Here is a 16,788-nt window from a genome sequence, read left to right as displayed (position 1 = left end):
AACTCAGAAATTTAGAGGTAAACGGGCAACATTTCTGCAACTTACTCTAAACAGTTCAGAAAAAAGCATATATCCACAAACATACACATACACATACGCATGTATGGGAAGAAAGAGAAAGAGAGGAAAAAGTAAATGTGGTAAAATGTTAAAATTTAGAATATTTGAGTGAAGGTGTACAAGAATTTTGGTGCCATTATTACATATTTTCTCTAAGTCTGAAATTATGTCAAATAAGAAGTTTTTTTTTTTTAAGTACTCACACTGTTAAGTGTTAATAAAAGTTAAGCAGTGACCGTTGTGCACAACCATTGTGTCTCGCCTAGAGAAGAACATGTGCCAAGCAGAAGTATTTGGTCTTTTTAAACTTTTATTTTAGGTTTGGGGGTACATGAGGTGTGCTACGCAGTTAAACACGTCATGGAGGTTTGTTGTACATATTATTTCATCACCTAGGTATTAAGGCCAGTGTCCAAGAGTTATGTTTTCTGCTCCTCTCCCTCCTTCCAACCCCCCACAAAGTAGACCTCAGTGTCTGTTGTTTCCTTCTTTGTGTTCATAAGTTATCTTTTAGCTACCATTTATAAGCAAGAACATGCGGTATTTGGTTTTCTGTTCCTGCATTAGTTTGCTAAGGATGATAGCCTCCAGCTCCATCCATTTTCCTGCAAAAGACATGATCTTATTCTTTTTCATGGCTGCATAACATTTCACGGTGTATATGTACCACATTTTCTTTATCCAATCTGTCATTGATGGGCATTTGGGTTGATTCCATGTCTTTGCTATTGTGAATAGTGCTGCAATGAATATTTACATGCATGTGTCTTTATGGCAGAATGCTTTATATTCCTCTGGGTATATACCCAGTAATGGGATTGCTGGGTCTAATGGTATATCTGTTTTTAGCTCTTTGATGAATTGCCATACTGCTTTCCACAACGGTTGAACTGATTTACACTCCCACCAACAGTTTTAAGTGATCCCTTTTCTCAGCAACCTTGACAGCATCTCCTATTTTTTTAGTTTTTAGTAACAGCCATTCTGACTGGTGTTAGATGGTATCTCATTGTGGTTTTGATTTGCAATTCTCTAATGATCAGTGATATTGAGCTTTTTTTTATATGCTTGTTGGTCCCATGTGTGTCTTCTTTCGAGAAATGTCTGTTTGTGTCCTTTGTCCACGTTTTAATAGGGCTGTTTTTCTCCTGTAAATTTAAGCTCCTTATAAATGCTGCACCTTTGTCAACGGTATAGTTTGCAAAAATTTTCTCCCATTCTGTGGGTTGTCTGTTTACTCTGTTGATAGTTTCTTTTGCTGTATGGAAGCTCTTTAAGTTTAATAAGATCCCACTGGTCAATTTTTGCTTTTGTTGCGACGGCTTTTGGTATCTTTGTCATCAAATCTTTGCCCGTTCCTAGGTCCAGGATGATACTGCCTAGGTTGTCTTCCAGGGATTTTGTAGTTTTGGATTTTGCATCTGTCTTTAATCCATCTTGAGTTGATCTTTGTACATGGTATAAAGAACGCCACCTTCAATTTTCCACATATGGCTAGCCAGTTATCCCAGCACCATTTACTGAATAGCGAGTCTTTTTCCCATTGCTTCGTTTTGTTAGCTTTGTCAAAGATCAGATGGTTGTAGATGTATAGCCTTATTTCTGGCTCTCTATTCTGTTCCATTGGTCAATGTGCTTGCTTTGTACTAGTATCATGCTGTTTGGTTACTGTAGCCTTGTAGTATAGTTTGAAGTAGGGTAACATGATGCCTTCAGCTTTGTTCTTTTTGCTTAGGACTGCCTTGGCTATTTTTGGTTCCATATAAATTTTAAAATAGTTTTTTCTAGTTTTGTGAAAAATGTCATTGGTAGTTTGATAGGAATGCATTGAATCTGTACATTGCTTTGGGCACTACAGCTATTTCCATGATACTGATTCTTCCTATTCATGAGCATGGGGTGTTTTTCCATTTGTTTGTGTCTTCTCTGATTTCTTTGAATAGTATTTTGTAATTCTCATTGCATGTATCTTTCACCTCCCTGGTTAGCTGTATTTCTAGGGTGTGTGTGTGGGGGGAGCAGGGGAGGTGTGTGGCAACTGCGAATGAGATTGCCTTTCTGATCTGGCTCTCGGTCTGGCTATTGTTGGTATATAAGAATACTAAACATTTTTGTACACTAATTTTTGTATCCTGCAGCTTTGCTGAAGTTATTTGTCAGCTGAAGGAGTGTCTGGGCCCAGACTATGGGGTTTCCTACATATAGAATCATGTTGTCTGCAAACAGATAATTTGACTTCCTCTCTTCCTATTTGGATGCCTTTATTTCTTTCTTTTGCCTGACTGCTCTGGCTAGGACTTCCAATACTATGTTGAATAGAAGTGGTGAGAGGGTAGCCTTGTCTTGTGCCAGTTTTCAAGGGGAATGCTTCCAGCTTTCACCTGTGCAGTATAATGTTGGTTGTGGGTTTGTCATAGATGGTTCTATTATATTGAGGTATGTTCCTTCAATACCTAGGTTATTGAGAGTTTTTAACATGGAGGGGTGTTGAATTTTATCGAAGGCCTTTTCTGCATCTATTGAAATAATCATGTGGTTTTTTGTCTTTAGTCTCTGTTCATGTGATGAATCACATTTATTGATATTTGTATGTTGAACCAATCTTGCATTCTGGGGATGAAACCTACTTGATCATGGTGGATTAGCTTTTTGATGTGCTGCTGGATTTGGTTTGCAAGTATTCTGCTGAGGATTTTTGCATTGATGTTCATCAAGGATAGTGACCTGAAGTTTTCTGTTGTTATGTCTCTGCCCGTTGTTGATACCAACATGATGCTGGCCTCATAGAGTAAGTTGGGGAGGAGTCTTTCCTCCTCAATTTTTATGAATAATATCTGTAGGAATGCTACCAGTATTTCTTTGTACATCTGGCAGAATTCTGCTGTGAATCCATCAGGTCCTGGGCTTTTTTTGGTGGGTAGGCTATTTATTACTGATTGAATTTTGGAGCTCACTACTGGTCTGTTTAGGGAATCAATTTCTTCCTGACTCAGTCTTGGGAGGGTGTATGTGTCTAAGAATTTATCTACCTCTTGTAGTTTTTCTAGTTTGTATGTGTAGAGGTGTTCATGATAGTTTCTGATGGTTATTTCTGTGAAGTCAGTAGTAACACTTCTGTTGTAACTCCTAACTGTGTTTATTTGATTTCTGCCAAGATATAAAACAATCATGGAAGTGTTCCACAGGTTTTTTTTTTTTTTTCCTTTTTTTTTTTGAGTTGGGTCCTGGCTGTATCATCCAGGGTGGCCCCAGCCTCCCTAGTAGCTGGGACTACAGGCATGAGCCACTGCCCCCAGCTCCACAGTCTTGTACTTCTCTGTACAGTTATACACAATCATAAATACAGACTATTTTTTAAATGCTAGTGTAGAACAACAACCTTCTTAGTTGATGAAAATTTGTATGAAGTACACATATACTCAGAAATAGTTCTATTCTGAGCGCTACAAAGAAGTTAACCTGATAGTAATCCCCAATGGGTTAACTATTGTTCTACGCCACAATGGAATATGTGTTTTTTCTGTGGTTGTTGTCTCTGTCTCAAAAAAATTTATATAATAAAAATAATTACAAATATTTGTCAAAATGATTTTAGACTGTCTGGGCAACCTGTTTAACACAATGAAAAGCACTGGTTTAAAATGGATCAGATGCACATGTAAAAAACAAAACCATACAATGATTTGAAGAAAACATGACAAAAAATCCAAGAGCAACAAGAATGATAAATGTGACTATATTAAAATTTTTCTGAATGACAAAACACTGGGGAAAATATTTGCAATTCACGTTAGAGGAATAATATTCCTGGTCTATAAAGAAGTCCTAAAACTTAAGAAGGACCAACTATTCACTTTTTTCAAGATAAAAAAAAGGTATGAACAATTCATAAATAAAATCAAATAGCCTCTGAACTTATGATGCTTTGCTTCATTCATACAAAAAGAAATATAAATTAACACGAATTGAAATACATGTAATCATCTATCTCACTGACAAAAATCCAAGTTCAATACACTGTGTGAAAAAGGCCATAAAATACTCTCCCACATTAGTGTTTGTATCAGCTTTTTATTGCTGCTGTAACAAATTACCATAAACCCAGTGGCTTAAAATGGGCCCCCAACCCCTAGGCAGTCCATAGCCTGTTAGAAAACCAGGCTGCATAGCAGGAGGTGAGCAGCGGGTGAGTGAACACTGCCTCCAGTCAGATCAGCAGCAGCATTAGATTCTCATGGGAGCTCAAACCCTACTGTGAACTGTACATGGGAAGAATCTAGGTTGCGCACTCATTAGAATCTAATGCCTGATGATCTGAGGTGGAAGACTTTCATCCGGAAACATCCCCCTACCCCTGGTCTGTGGAAAAATTGTCTTCCATGAAACCAGCCCCTGGTGCTGAAAAGGTTGGGGACGGTTGGCTTAAAACAGGACAAACTTACTGTTTTATAGTTCAGTAAGAAAGAAGTGCAATATAGGTTTTACAAGACCAAAATTAGGGTACTGTGTTGGCAGGGCTGTGTTCTTACCTGAAGGCTCTGGGGGAAAATCCATTTCCTTGCCACTTCCACTTCTAGAGATCACCCACATTTTCTGGCTTATGACCCCATTCCTCCACCTTTAAAGTCAGCCAGAACCCTTCTATTGTTGCTGTCTTTCTGGTTCTCTCCCTTCAGCTTCCTTCTTTCACTTTAAGAATCCTTGTTATCACTTTCGTCCCACCTGGATAATCCAGACTTCTCTCTCCACCTCAAGGTCAACTGATTAGCAGCATGAACTCCATCTGCAACTTTCTCCTTTGCCAAGTAACCTAACAATTTCAAATGTTCTAGGGATTGGGACATGAACATCACTGGGGGACTGTCATTGCTACCACACTGTTGAAAACACAAAATGGTGTATCTCCTGTGGAGAGGAATTTGGCTATACCTAGCAAAAATGCCTACTTAGTTACTCTCTTTGACCTAGTAATTCCACTTCTAAGAACCGATTCCAAAGATAAAACAGCAAACAACAACAACATGAAACAGACTTGTACAAAACAGACATTGTTGCATCATTTGTAACAGCAAAAGACTGAAAATAATACCATGTCCATTCAGAGAACATTGATTGAAGGATTGCAACTATGCAGCTGTTTAAAAAAAAAAAAAGGCTCTCTACATATTGATATAGTATGATCTCTTGGTCAAAATATCAAGTAAAAACAGATGAACAGTTTTTAATGCTACCTTTTGCACAAGAAGTGAGAAATGAAGAAAACTGATAGACAAACATGTACATGCAATTTGGTATTTTCAAAAACAAATGAGACAAAGCAAAAACTAAAGGGGAGGGAGGAAATGGAAGAAGGGGTAAGGATGGAAGCAAGAATGTACTGTTTTAAATTTTGATTTTGGAACTATAAAATCTTTTACAGTTTCTTAAAAATTTTTAGCAATTCTTAAAAACTGTAAATACACTGAAACAAATGAACACAATAAATATCAAATTAGTGTGATAAACATTTAGAGAAAAGAACTACTACAGAGTATTTTCACTGTTACCATGATATATTCTGAGGGCAAAAAGAACCACAACTGCATTCAATATCTTATTAATAGCAAAATTATTTTTAAACTATTATAAGTATATATAATAAAATGTTTAATTATGTAATTATCAGCAGGAATGAGGATTTTCTTTTCTTTTTTTTTTTAAACATGTCTCTTTCTGTTACCCAGAAAAGAGTGCAGTATCATGATCACAGCTCCCTGCAGCCCCAACCTCCCAGGGCTAAAGCGATCCTTCCACCTCAGCCTCCTGATTAGGAGGGACTACAGATGCACGCCACAAGACCCAGCTAATTTTTTTTTTTTTTTTTTTTTTGTAGAGACAAGGTTTTACCACGTTGCCCAAGCTGGTCCTGAACTCCCAGGCTCAGGTGATTCACCGGCCTCAGCCTCAGAAAGTGCTGGGATTACAGGCATGAGCCATGTGCCTGGCCTAGGAATGAGGATTTTTAACAGAAACCAGAAATGATACATTTATAAAATTCCAAAAAGTTAAATAAAAACCCTGTGATATTAACTGTATTGGAAATGTCCGTATGAATTCTATTTTTTATAACAAAGATTCCCTAGTTCTTTGTACTGTAAAAACCTAAAAGCAATGAAATCCAGTAGCATTGTGTACCCTAAGCACAAAATAACACTTCTCATTATAAGAAACTAGAGACTCCTTAGAGATATGGCTGATTGCAAGTTTGGCACTGAAAGTGTAGTGAGTCCAGAAAATCCAGAAAGCACATAAGCTATCAAAGACTGATGATGTATTGTCAAACAGACACAAGAGCCAACCTAAAGAGTGCTCACTGATCAAAACATTGGAAATCCAAGTTTCAAAAAATGTAACGGAAACAACTCAAATGTCCAATAACGGAGGTATAAACAAATATGGTATATGCATAAAACAGAATACTATTCAGCAATAAAAACAAACTATTGATATACACCACATGACTGAATCTCAGAAGCACTATGTTGAGTGAAAGAAGCCATGTAAAAGGAATACATAATGTATTTAAATAAAATTCTAGAAAATATTAGTTCTTAGATAGGTGACGACAGGGATGTATTAAAAAGGGGCACAAAAAAACTCCTGAGGGTGATGGAAATGTTTATCTTGATTGTGGTGGTTTACTGCACTTCAATTATACCCCAGTAAGATTAAAAAAGAAGAAGAAGAAGAAATAGGTGCAAAGGAGTAAATATATAAAAATCCACTCATTCACCAAGAAACTAAACATAATCATACACCCATGTTGGTCACCAGTGAAACTTCCTTAGGGCACAGCTTATTTCCTTAAAAATTGTTAAAGGATCAAGCATTTATCCTGCCTTTCATGAACTGTATTTCAAGGTAAACAAACAGCTGATGAGACAATGCCTTTTTTAATAGGTGAATTCCAGGCAATAAATGCAGAGAGAAACGATAAAAATAGAAAATCGCCACTGTGCAAGTACTAGTGAAGTAATGAACCTAGGCAATTATCACTAGGTGCTAAAGCCATCATGTGAAAGGTGGATGAGGGATCAGGTGATACTATTTTCACCAACTTGTCGATCTTAGAACAGTAGACTATTCAGACATCATGATGTAATGAAATAGGAAATAAATTGAACCTGAATCTACTCAAGCCACTAGATCAGAGCAGTCTAGTATTTATACATACATATACAAGCTACAAGCTGCATATGTAATTTAAAATTTTCTAATAACCACATCTAAAAAGGTAAAAAGAAACTATTGAAATAATTTTAATATCTTTCATTGAACCCAATGTATGCAAAATATTATCATTTCAATTACAACCAAATTAAAATTAAGGAGATATTTTACAATTTTCATATCAACTTTTCCAATTCTGGTGTGCATTTTACACTCACTGGACAACTCAATTCTGACAAGTCATATTTTAAGTGCTCAACAGCTATGTGAGGATAGTGGCTATTACGTCACAAAATGCAGCTCTAGGGATGAGGCCAGTTTACAGAAAATACTTGAGGATACAGGAGCAAGTTGAATGACAGTTTAAGAAAACAAATCCAAGATGTGGGAAACTCCACAGGATAGATGACCTGGTTTCTCCCCTCACTCATCCCTCCAAAATAGAAATCAATAGCAGAAGGAAAAAAGAGGGAGGCTATTGTAGCATAAAATACTTAAGGGATATAACAATAAAAACAGTGTAGGGTTTTGTCTGAATCCTGATTCAAATACCAATAATCAAAAAACACCCGAGACAACTGGGGACATCTCACTGCAGATTCAGTATTCAACGATATTAAGGAATTATTGTTAGTTTTGCTGGATGACATAAATACTGAACTATTTAGGGAGAAAAAAACAACTTGCATTTGATTAAAAAAAAGATGTAGGAATAGACTGACCATGACTTGATATTGGTGAAGCTGAGTTATGGGTACATGAAGCTCTTCATACTATTTTATATATAATATACACAGTTTTACAATTCTCATAAAGTTATTTTTAAAAATACTCACTGGCTGTGCACAGTGGCTCACGCTTGTAATCCCAACACTTTGAGGGGCCAAGGTGGGAGGATTGCTTGAGGCCAGGAGTTTGAAACCAGCCTGGGCAACACAGTGAGACACCCATCTCTATAAAACATTTTAAAAATTAGCAGGACATGGTGGTGTGCACCTGTACTCCTGGCTATTCAGGAGGCTGAGCGGGGAGGAATGCTTGAGGCCAAGAGTTCTAGGTTACTGTAAGCTGCTAAGCACCAGTGCACTCCAGCCTGGGTGAGAAAATGAGACCCCCATCTCTAAAAGATAAAGAAATAATTTTTTTAAAAAGCATCCACTTGGTCTAGAATACTAAACAAAGGGCAAGCTCCTCTGAAGTTCCATGATTTGCCCTCCTATGTTACCCAGATCACATGAGAATCACACTATGCATGTTAGTATGGTCACTGCAATCAAGCAAATAGGATTTTTTCTTCTTTTTTTTTCTTTTTTTGAGATGGAATCTCGCTCTGTTGCCCAGGTTGGAGCGCAGTGGCACAATCTTGGCTCACTGCAACCTCCACTTTCCAGGTTCAAGCGATTCTCCTGCCTCAGCCTCCCGAGTAGCTGGGATTACAGGCGCCTGCCACCAGCTCTGGCTAAATTTTGTATTTTTAGTAGAGGCAGGGTTTCGCCATTTTGGCCAAGCTGGTCTTGAACTCCTGACCTCAGGCAATCTGCCCACCTTGGCCTCCCAAAGTGGGTAGAGGAGTGAGCCACCGCGCCCGGCCAGTATTTTTTTTCTTAAAAATACCTAGAAGACCTTGCTACAAGTGTTGGTAGTAAACAAAACCCTTTAAGCTACCAATGTTCTTCTGTTGTTTTCTTATTTCCCTTCTCTAATATTCATTTCCTAATACAATTAAATGTAAATTAGATTTTTATTTCCTCTTTTCATTTTGGAAGGTTGTTAAACAGCTTACCCCAACTACGATGCAAATCAAACTCATTTTACCCTAGCAAATTTGAGGTAAAGTATATACTAACATGGTAAATTACATATGTATTGTCTTCATAACATCATAGTTGCCCATTCAAACACTCTAGCAACTATTACTTCCTGTCTTGAAAAAAACAAAAATAATTGGTCCTCCTTTCTTATTTTCTCTGAAAAGCTTCCCCAAACTCTCCCAATCCAACTTAATGCAAGTAGACTATTTTTCCACTTTGCTCCATTATGTGACATTTCACACTCCTGATAGAATTTTCTGTTATGCCTCTCATTTCTCATTTAGGCTTATGTACCCTCTCCAGAAGTTCTGTGTTGTGTCACTTACTTTCCCACAGGGATCTCCACCTCAAGGAGACCAATTCAAACGATATTCAAATATATACCTCCAGTCCTGGTCACTCTACAAAACTCTATTAAAACTACCCAGTGGACATTTTCCTATGGATATACTAGCATTCCTTCACACTGTCTTAAGCTAAATTAATTTTATCTCTATATCAAAACCTCTGAACGTCCCCGTTTTTTTCACCGACATGCAAATTAAACATCGTTTGACTTCCCTTCCCTTGTTCTCCTTAATTAACGAAGGTCTGTCCATCTTTTCCCTAACATGTTCGTACGTTTTCATTCCTCCGACACTGCCTGAGCTGAGGTTCTTTCCATCTTTATAACCAGATACCATAATTTCCTAATTTACTTTCTTATTATGAGGGTCTATCTTCTTTCCCTATACTATTATAATACTCTGCCAACCACTGCCAAATTAATTTTCCTAAACTATCATTCTACTTATCCAATCACCTTGTTCAACAGGGTTTTAAAAATGAAATCAAGACTCCTCTGCTTGATATTCAAGGCCCCTCATGATCTCAAATTAATGTATATTTCCAGTCTTACCTCTTGTAGTCCCTAGGTTTAATAGTTCCTCTTGCCCAATTTGTGCTCCTAACAACAAAGAAACAAACTTGGCACCATTAACAATACAACTTCCTCAACTCAGAATATCCTCTTGTATGTAAGCCTTCCTGAAAGTCACAAATAGGTATCTCCCTTTCCTGTTCTTTTATAACACTTAATTGTATATACCATTCATTTTAAGTTCATCACCTCCTCACCTACACTGTAACTCTTTTACGTGTACCTGTTCTCTTTCCCTGCACCGAAAATTCCTTGAGAGCAAAATCATGTCTAATTTAATTTCAAGCATCTATTGGGTATCTGGCCCCACTATGCCAACAGTATATTTTGTTGATTGATAATTAATCACCTTACTTTAAGTAATAGCTTTTCCTTGTTCTACTATAAACAGATCTGTACACTTTCTGGTGGCTGTATGCACCAGTCTAAACATATGGGTAGGGTCCAGTAATTTTTAAATTTTTTCTTAACAAACTCACGGTAGCTAGCATTTATTAGTGATAGCTAGCTGACCATGGTTAGGCACTTTACACGTATATCTCACTGAATCTTCACATCACCACCAGTGGTAGGCACTATTATCTCCATTCTACGGAAAAGAGAACTAGTACATTTTGGAGATTAAATGTCTCTCCCGTCTCATGTTATCATCTGCCTTTTCCCCTCCAAATCAATTCATATCATTTTTTTCTTAACTTTTTCACCCTTTACTCAATCATTCGTTTTGTTTATTAACGACTATGTGCCAGGTGTTGTGCTGGTGCTGTGGCTACAGAACCCAGCCCCAGGAGACAACCGCGAAGACGGGGATAGAAACAGTAACATCGACGTAAGGGAAGTGAAGCAGAAGTTCACGCTGCCTGCAGACACCACGAAACGCCAACACCCCGCTTCCCCGAAACAACGTTCTTCCACCCTCTCCAGCTTTTTTCTGGAACCCCTTAACTTCCCAACGCCACTCAATGTACACTTCACTTTCTCGTGCTCCTTCCTAAGAGAGTAGTGTTTTCTTCCCCAGCACCGAGAAAAAAAATAAAAGCAACAACTAGAACTTCTTCCTTACCCTGCCTTGTCTGCAGACCCTGGAAGCCCCTTCCATTTCCCCTTGTCCTTTTCCTTGTCTTTTTTGGTTCCCGCCTCATTGGTCGAGTCACTCTCGAACACGCTGAACAGCTCATCTCCGAATGCGTCCGCCATCTTTCGGAGCTTTGAGAGCGAATCTCCCTCCTACCCACGATGCCCCGCGACCGAAGACGGTGACGTCTCCTGAAGGCTCAACAGTGGCCCGCAGGAGACAAAAGTAGTCGAGTCGCACGACCAACAAAAGTGTTCCCGTGATACTTTTTTTTTTTTTCCCCCTGCTTTCCCTTCCTTTCGGACCTGAAGTGGATAAGCTGCTCAGTGGCTAAAGAGCGAGAGTGGCTCGCGGAGCCTGGCGTGTGGCAGGCAGCTGGCGACTCGACGAGGCGGAGCCTGCTGAATTCGACCAATTGCGAGGCAGCGGTCGCCCCAGCCCCGAGAAGCCCAGCTCGAAGCTCAGGGTGGCGGCCCCGGAGCCGGGGAATGTGAAGAGCTCTCGGTTGTGTAGTAGTGGCGCCAGGGCCTGGGCCGCGAAGGATCTTCTGCCGCAGCTGCAACATGGGCGGAAAGAACAAGAAACACAAGGCTCCAGCGGCCGCGGTGGTCCGGGCCGCCGTGTCTGCTTCCAGAGCCAAATCTGCAGAGGCTGGAATTGCCGGGGAGGCCCAAAGCAAAAAGCCGGTGTCGAGGCCGGCCCCTGCTGCCGCTGCCAGCGCCAGGGAGCCCCGTATCAAGCAAGGTACGAGGGGTCCCCCAGCCCCTGGCTGTCTCCCCTGAGACCCTGCTGCTTGTGCTGAGGAAAGGACCTTAGAACCCGGAAGGAGCTTCGGGCCCAACATTTCTATCTCCCAACACTCGGGCTGCTAGCTCCCCATGGGATGGCCTTGTCTTAGATTAAAAATCGAAGCTCTTTGGGCCTCCAAAATTCTGACAGTAACCCTGTTGCAGCCTGGCATCTCCCTTTTAACTCACACTTTTCCCCCTTCTAAAAACAAAATAATTCCATTAGCTTCTGTTTCAGCGGGGATCCATCCTCAGTACCGTCTCAGCTAGCTACACTAATGCAAAGACGAGTACTGAGTGGAGTTCCTGACCTCCTGGTGCCAGCCAGCCCCATTTTCTGTCTGTTCTTCATATCATTTTCAGTAGCAATCTAGTGTCTCCATGCGTTCTGGAAAAATCAGTACTTAATAAAAATTACAGGACTTACACACTGGTTACACATTGGTTACATGTAACCTATTGTAAAATTGTCCGCGCTGGTTTCTGCCGCCACATGTATTTTTGCTTACTTTACAAATTGATTTGACAACTCAACTTGTAGATGGCCGATTCCTGCTGCAGATGAGCAGGCCACTATTACGGTTGAGCTCAAAAGTTGAACAATTACATGCTGTTGTGTTCTTCTGGGGTTGTTTGCTTGTACTTATTGGAATATTCAATAAATATTTGCTGAGCATTTATGTGTATATACGCAAATATTTAGTATGTATCTGATAAGATATGAGGAATGTGATGAGCAAAATAGAGACATCACCTCATGGAGCTTGCCAGTCTAATGTCAGAGATAGGCATTAACTGACAGATAACGCACACAGACATATTTATAGTCTTATAATAGATAAGTGCCACAAAGAAAAGCCTGGGAAGACAAATTTTTCTGGGGATGAGCAGGTATCATGGATAGTGTCTGGAAATGTAACTGTTAAGCTGAGATCAGGAGGATGAAAAGGAGTTGACTCTGTGAAGCATGGCGAAATTAGTATTCCAGGCGGGGATAGTGAACATCATGTGTAAAAATTTTGAGTCAGGAAAGAGCTTAGGGCTCTTGAGGAATTCATAGAACATAAAGCATTGCCAAAGGAGGAAAAGAGATGAGACTGAAAAAGTAGGTAGGTACCAGACGTTTACCTAGAACTGGTGGAAACAGTTATTTGCCTTGCAATTTATTGTAGTGTTTTAGCTATAGAGTTAATATGCTTGTAATTACAAATACATAGAATTTCTCCCTGACAACTGTGGCAGTTTTACTGTGTGGATCAGCCTCTTTTTTACTTTTCCTTTGTCTTTTACTGACATTCCTGTGAATTATTTGAACTGATAGTCATTTGTTGTATTATTTGGCTTCCCTTTCCTCCAGCCCCAAAATGTGACCCTTTCTCAAGGTGTCAATCCTTGACGGTATAGTTCACTCCTAAAGCCCTTCTAGGAGTGTTCATCTATTTCCATTACTTCTATCTTTTCCTTTATAGATGGTCTGTCTTTCAAGCTCAAGTCGGCAATTTATACATTTTCCTGGATCCTCTGATCCTATTTTTTGCAAGCATCTCAAATTTAACAGGGCTAGTACTAAACTACTCTTCTTTCCCCAAACTAACTTTTCCTTTGACTTCCTTGTTTCTGTTTTTCCATATTTCACTTTGCATTTGTGTAGTTCACACCCTAGTCTAGGTACCTGTGAATTCCTGGAGTACCAACAAAGTCTTTTAATAGGTCTCCATAGCTGTGCTCATTTTGCTCCCTCCAGTTGGTCTTGCATATCAGCATCAGACTGGTCTTTCAGAAATGCTGCTTTGGTCGTGTAACACTTCTTGTTTTCTTCCATGGCATCCTCACTGACTTTGCAATAAAGTCTAAATCATTTAGCTAGCTTCTAAAACCCTCTTTCTAGCCTTTTAATATTTCCTCTATTCAACTATAGCAAATCTGGTATGTTTTCATTTCTCCAAATGGAGCTCTTGGCTTTCTTCTTCTTCATATTTATTCTTGCCATGTTTTTCTTCATAGTGTGCAATCTGTCCCTAACATCGTCTACCAAAACCTTAAAATATCCATTTCAGATAACAACTCCCTTTTGAATTCTTCCTGCTATTCACAACTGACGTATCATAGTTGTTTAAATCATTCTTTTTGATAGTTAGGTCTTGCCTTATGATATGTAAATAATTATACATTTTATATATCCTACAAAATTACAGGAGGTAGGAACTGTTTTATGGATATGTGTTAACATTTCCCCAGTATCTACTCCAGTGCTGTGCATATCGTCATGAAGAAAATTTCTTGGATAACTAGTAAGGAAAGTTCAAAGGAATTATTAAGACCAAGAAATCAAGAGAAAAAAACTAGAGGTTATCTACTAAATTTGCACATAACTTTTGGGTTTATTTTGGGGTGCTTTTAATATATAGTATAACATATAATAAATCTATTTTGCAGAAAAAAAGTGGAAAAATGCTCAACTCTGTGTAGTTCCTAATGTAAATGTAATGGTTCTACTCTACTTCCATCCCTCCTTATCTTTCCAGTTTGAAGGATTGTACACAGCACAGCTGGTCAAAATTGTCCTCTATTGTAGAGGTACAAAATAACCAAATGGCTTGCACAATTTGGGGTATTCTTACCACTCTTGTTTTTTTCATTTCATTTGTTCATCAAAGAATGTTTGAAGAGGCCAAATAGGGAGGAGGGTGGGGAGAGGTTCAGTATTAAATAGGATGGTCACGGAAGGAAGGCATCATATAAGAAGGTGACATTTGAGGAAAGGAGGCAGGTAAAGTAGTTACACAGATGCCTGGGTAAAGAGCCTTCTGGGGAGAGGGAACAGAAAGGCCTTGAGAAAGGCCTGGAGTGTTATAGGAATAGCAAGACCTTTCCCCATCTTTCTTTTACTGTCCTCCCCTTTGCCTTTTCTTTTCTTTTCTTTCTTCTTTCCATTCCTGTGCTTTCGCTTTAGAAGTGTCACTTCCTTAGCCTAATTATAATTTTAAGCTGCTTTATCATGTTATAACTGAGACCGAAATGAGAGGTTCCGTAATTTTTCTCTTCCAACCAAGAGGCTTGTGTTTCTGAAAATTCTTGAACCTAGTTGAGGCTTAAAATTTTAAGAGGGGAATAAGAATGGGGAATGGATGTTACAAATTTATAAAAGCCATTATAATTTTTTTTTAGGGTCACCAAAATAGGAAAAGTGCTATGAGGAGCAGAAAATGGTGACTTGGTAAAGATTAAATGGAGAACAGAGGGTCTGTTTTGGTTTGGAATAGGAATAGCTTCCCTTAGAAAACATTTAAACTGAGATGATCTGCAGAGTATTTGTGGCAGAGGGAGAAAGAAGCCTAAAGACCCTAAGGTGGAAACAAGTTTGACATGTTGTAAGAAGATAGTGCTGTGTGGCTGGAGTGAAGGAAGAAAGAGTTAAAATGTGGCTGGAAGTCTGGGAAGGAGCCAGAGCAAGTGCAGTGGGAAGTGGGGGCCGGTATTGGTATTAAGTAAAGGAGAAACTTTAGCTGGTTTACATTTCAAAATGATTAGTCAGGCGGCCCTGGCAGTGTGTACTTCCTCACAGGCCTTAATTGCTCAGACTACATCAGTTCACCCTCATCTATTCTCTTGGCAATCTGCACTTCCGCTTTATTACTCATTTCAGTAATTAGTTGCTTACTAATTATATTACTGTTCCAGATTATAAGCCCCATGAGGACAGGGACTGGATCTGTTTACCACCACAGTCCCTGTTTTGGTCCCTTGCTTGATTAACCATTCTGCAGATGTACACACTGTTGATCAGAAGGGAATCAGAGTGCTAACAACTCAAAGTGAATGTCTTAGTCATAGTGGGTCATTAGCATTGTTTTTTCCTTTAAAATACAGTATAAAAAGAATATGTAGCAAAAGAAAAGAATACTGGGCAATAAGAAACTGATTCTGGTTGATTTTTTTTTTTAATTAGCTGAGTCATTTTGAGGAAATCAGTTTGTCTGTGCTTCAACTTTAATGTAATAAATATTTTTGAGAGCCAGCTATATATGTTGCGTCATCCCATGACCTTTCATTTATGAATTTGGAATTCATAATACTTTGCCTTGGAGATATTGCATACTAACATCCTTGCTTCCAGTCAGATTTCCAGTAACTTCCACCATCTTTAACACAAAACCAAAAATTGTAAAAGTCTCCAGGCAATAAGGAAAGTAGCTGTCATAAATCGTATGCACTTTACTTGGCAAAAGTGAATGTGGCCCAGTGAATGTTCCTTGATTTCTCTGATCATTTTTCAGAAATTCAGCTCTTTTATTTACCCTCTGGAAGTTTGCAGTATAAGCCCATTTCAAGGAAGTGATACAGTTGAAATTCTTAGGTGAATTGTTTGGAGGAGACATGAGAATTTACTTTAATCTTTTCAACTGGGTAAATTAAAAACCAACCAGTTTTTTTGTTTGTGTTTGTTTTTGTTTTTGAGATAGGATCACTCTGTTGTCCAGTGGCTCACTACAACCTCTGCCTCCCAGGTTCAAGCAATCCTCCCATCTCAGCCTCCCAAGTAGCTGGGATTACAGGCACAAGCCACCACACCTAGCTAATTTTTTTGTATTTTTTGTGGAGATCGGGTTTCACCATGTTGCCCAGACTAGCATTTTTAAAGGAATTTACAGTCTTACTCTTGTCAGTAACACATCAACTTTGAACTGTTTCTCCGTGTAATCTTGGTAATGGACTGCTCATCTATCTGTAACTTTTTAAAAGGGTTGTAACTGGGGCCTCTTGATGCATTTGGGGACCTCTAAAACTGCATGGTAAATTTGTGCACAAGCTTACTAAAATTGATAAGATCCCCCAGAAATAGTTAAAGACTACTAAATATATACTATCCTTTATGACCGTTGACATGAATTTATGAGAGAGATTGCTAGAATTAAGGTAAAGTTT

At 38.9% G+C, this 16,788-nt stretch overlaps 2 protein-coding genes across 3 annotated transcripts in view; one reads left to right on the top strand and one right to left on the bottom strand.

The window, feature by feature from the left end:
• The window catches only part of MTREX (Mtr4 exosome RNA helicase), a 131,610-nt gene extending 120,188 nt beyond the window's left edge, over positions 1-11,422 (bottom strand). The window contains exon 1 of the mRNA XM_033179573.1: positions 11,063-11,422. Within this exon, the coding sequence (XP_033035464.1) occupies positions 11,063-11,196 (134 nt within the window). The 5' untranslated portion in view covers positions 11,197-11,422. The remainder of the gene's footprint in view (positions 1-11,062) is intronic.
• The window catches only part of DHX29 (DExH-box helicase 29), a 59,037-nt gene continuing 53,664 nt past the window's right edge, over positions 11,416-16,788 (top strand). For both annotated transcript variants that reach the window (XR_004429827.1, XM_033179572.1), the window contains exon 1: positions 11,416-11,818. Coding sequence is in view for 1 of the 2 variants with exons in the window: in XM_033179572.1 (XP_033035463.1) it covers positions 11,638-11,818 (181 nt within the window). In the remaining variant the exon portion in view is untranslated. The remainder of the gene's footprint in view (positions 11,819-16,788) is intronic.

The sequence above is a fragment of the Trachypithecus francoisi genome, unplaced genomic scaffold (assembly GCF_009764315.1).
Source record: "Trachypithecus francoisi isolate TF-2019V2 unplaced genomic scaffold, Tfra_2.0 Lachesis_group2, whole genome shotgun sequence".
NCBI classification, from domain to species: Eukaryota; Metazoa; Chordata; class Mammalia; order Primates; family Cercopithecidae; genus Trachypithecus; species Trachypithecus francoisi.
This window is presented reverse-complemented; position numbering and strand designations above follow the sequence as displayed.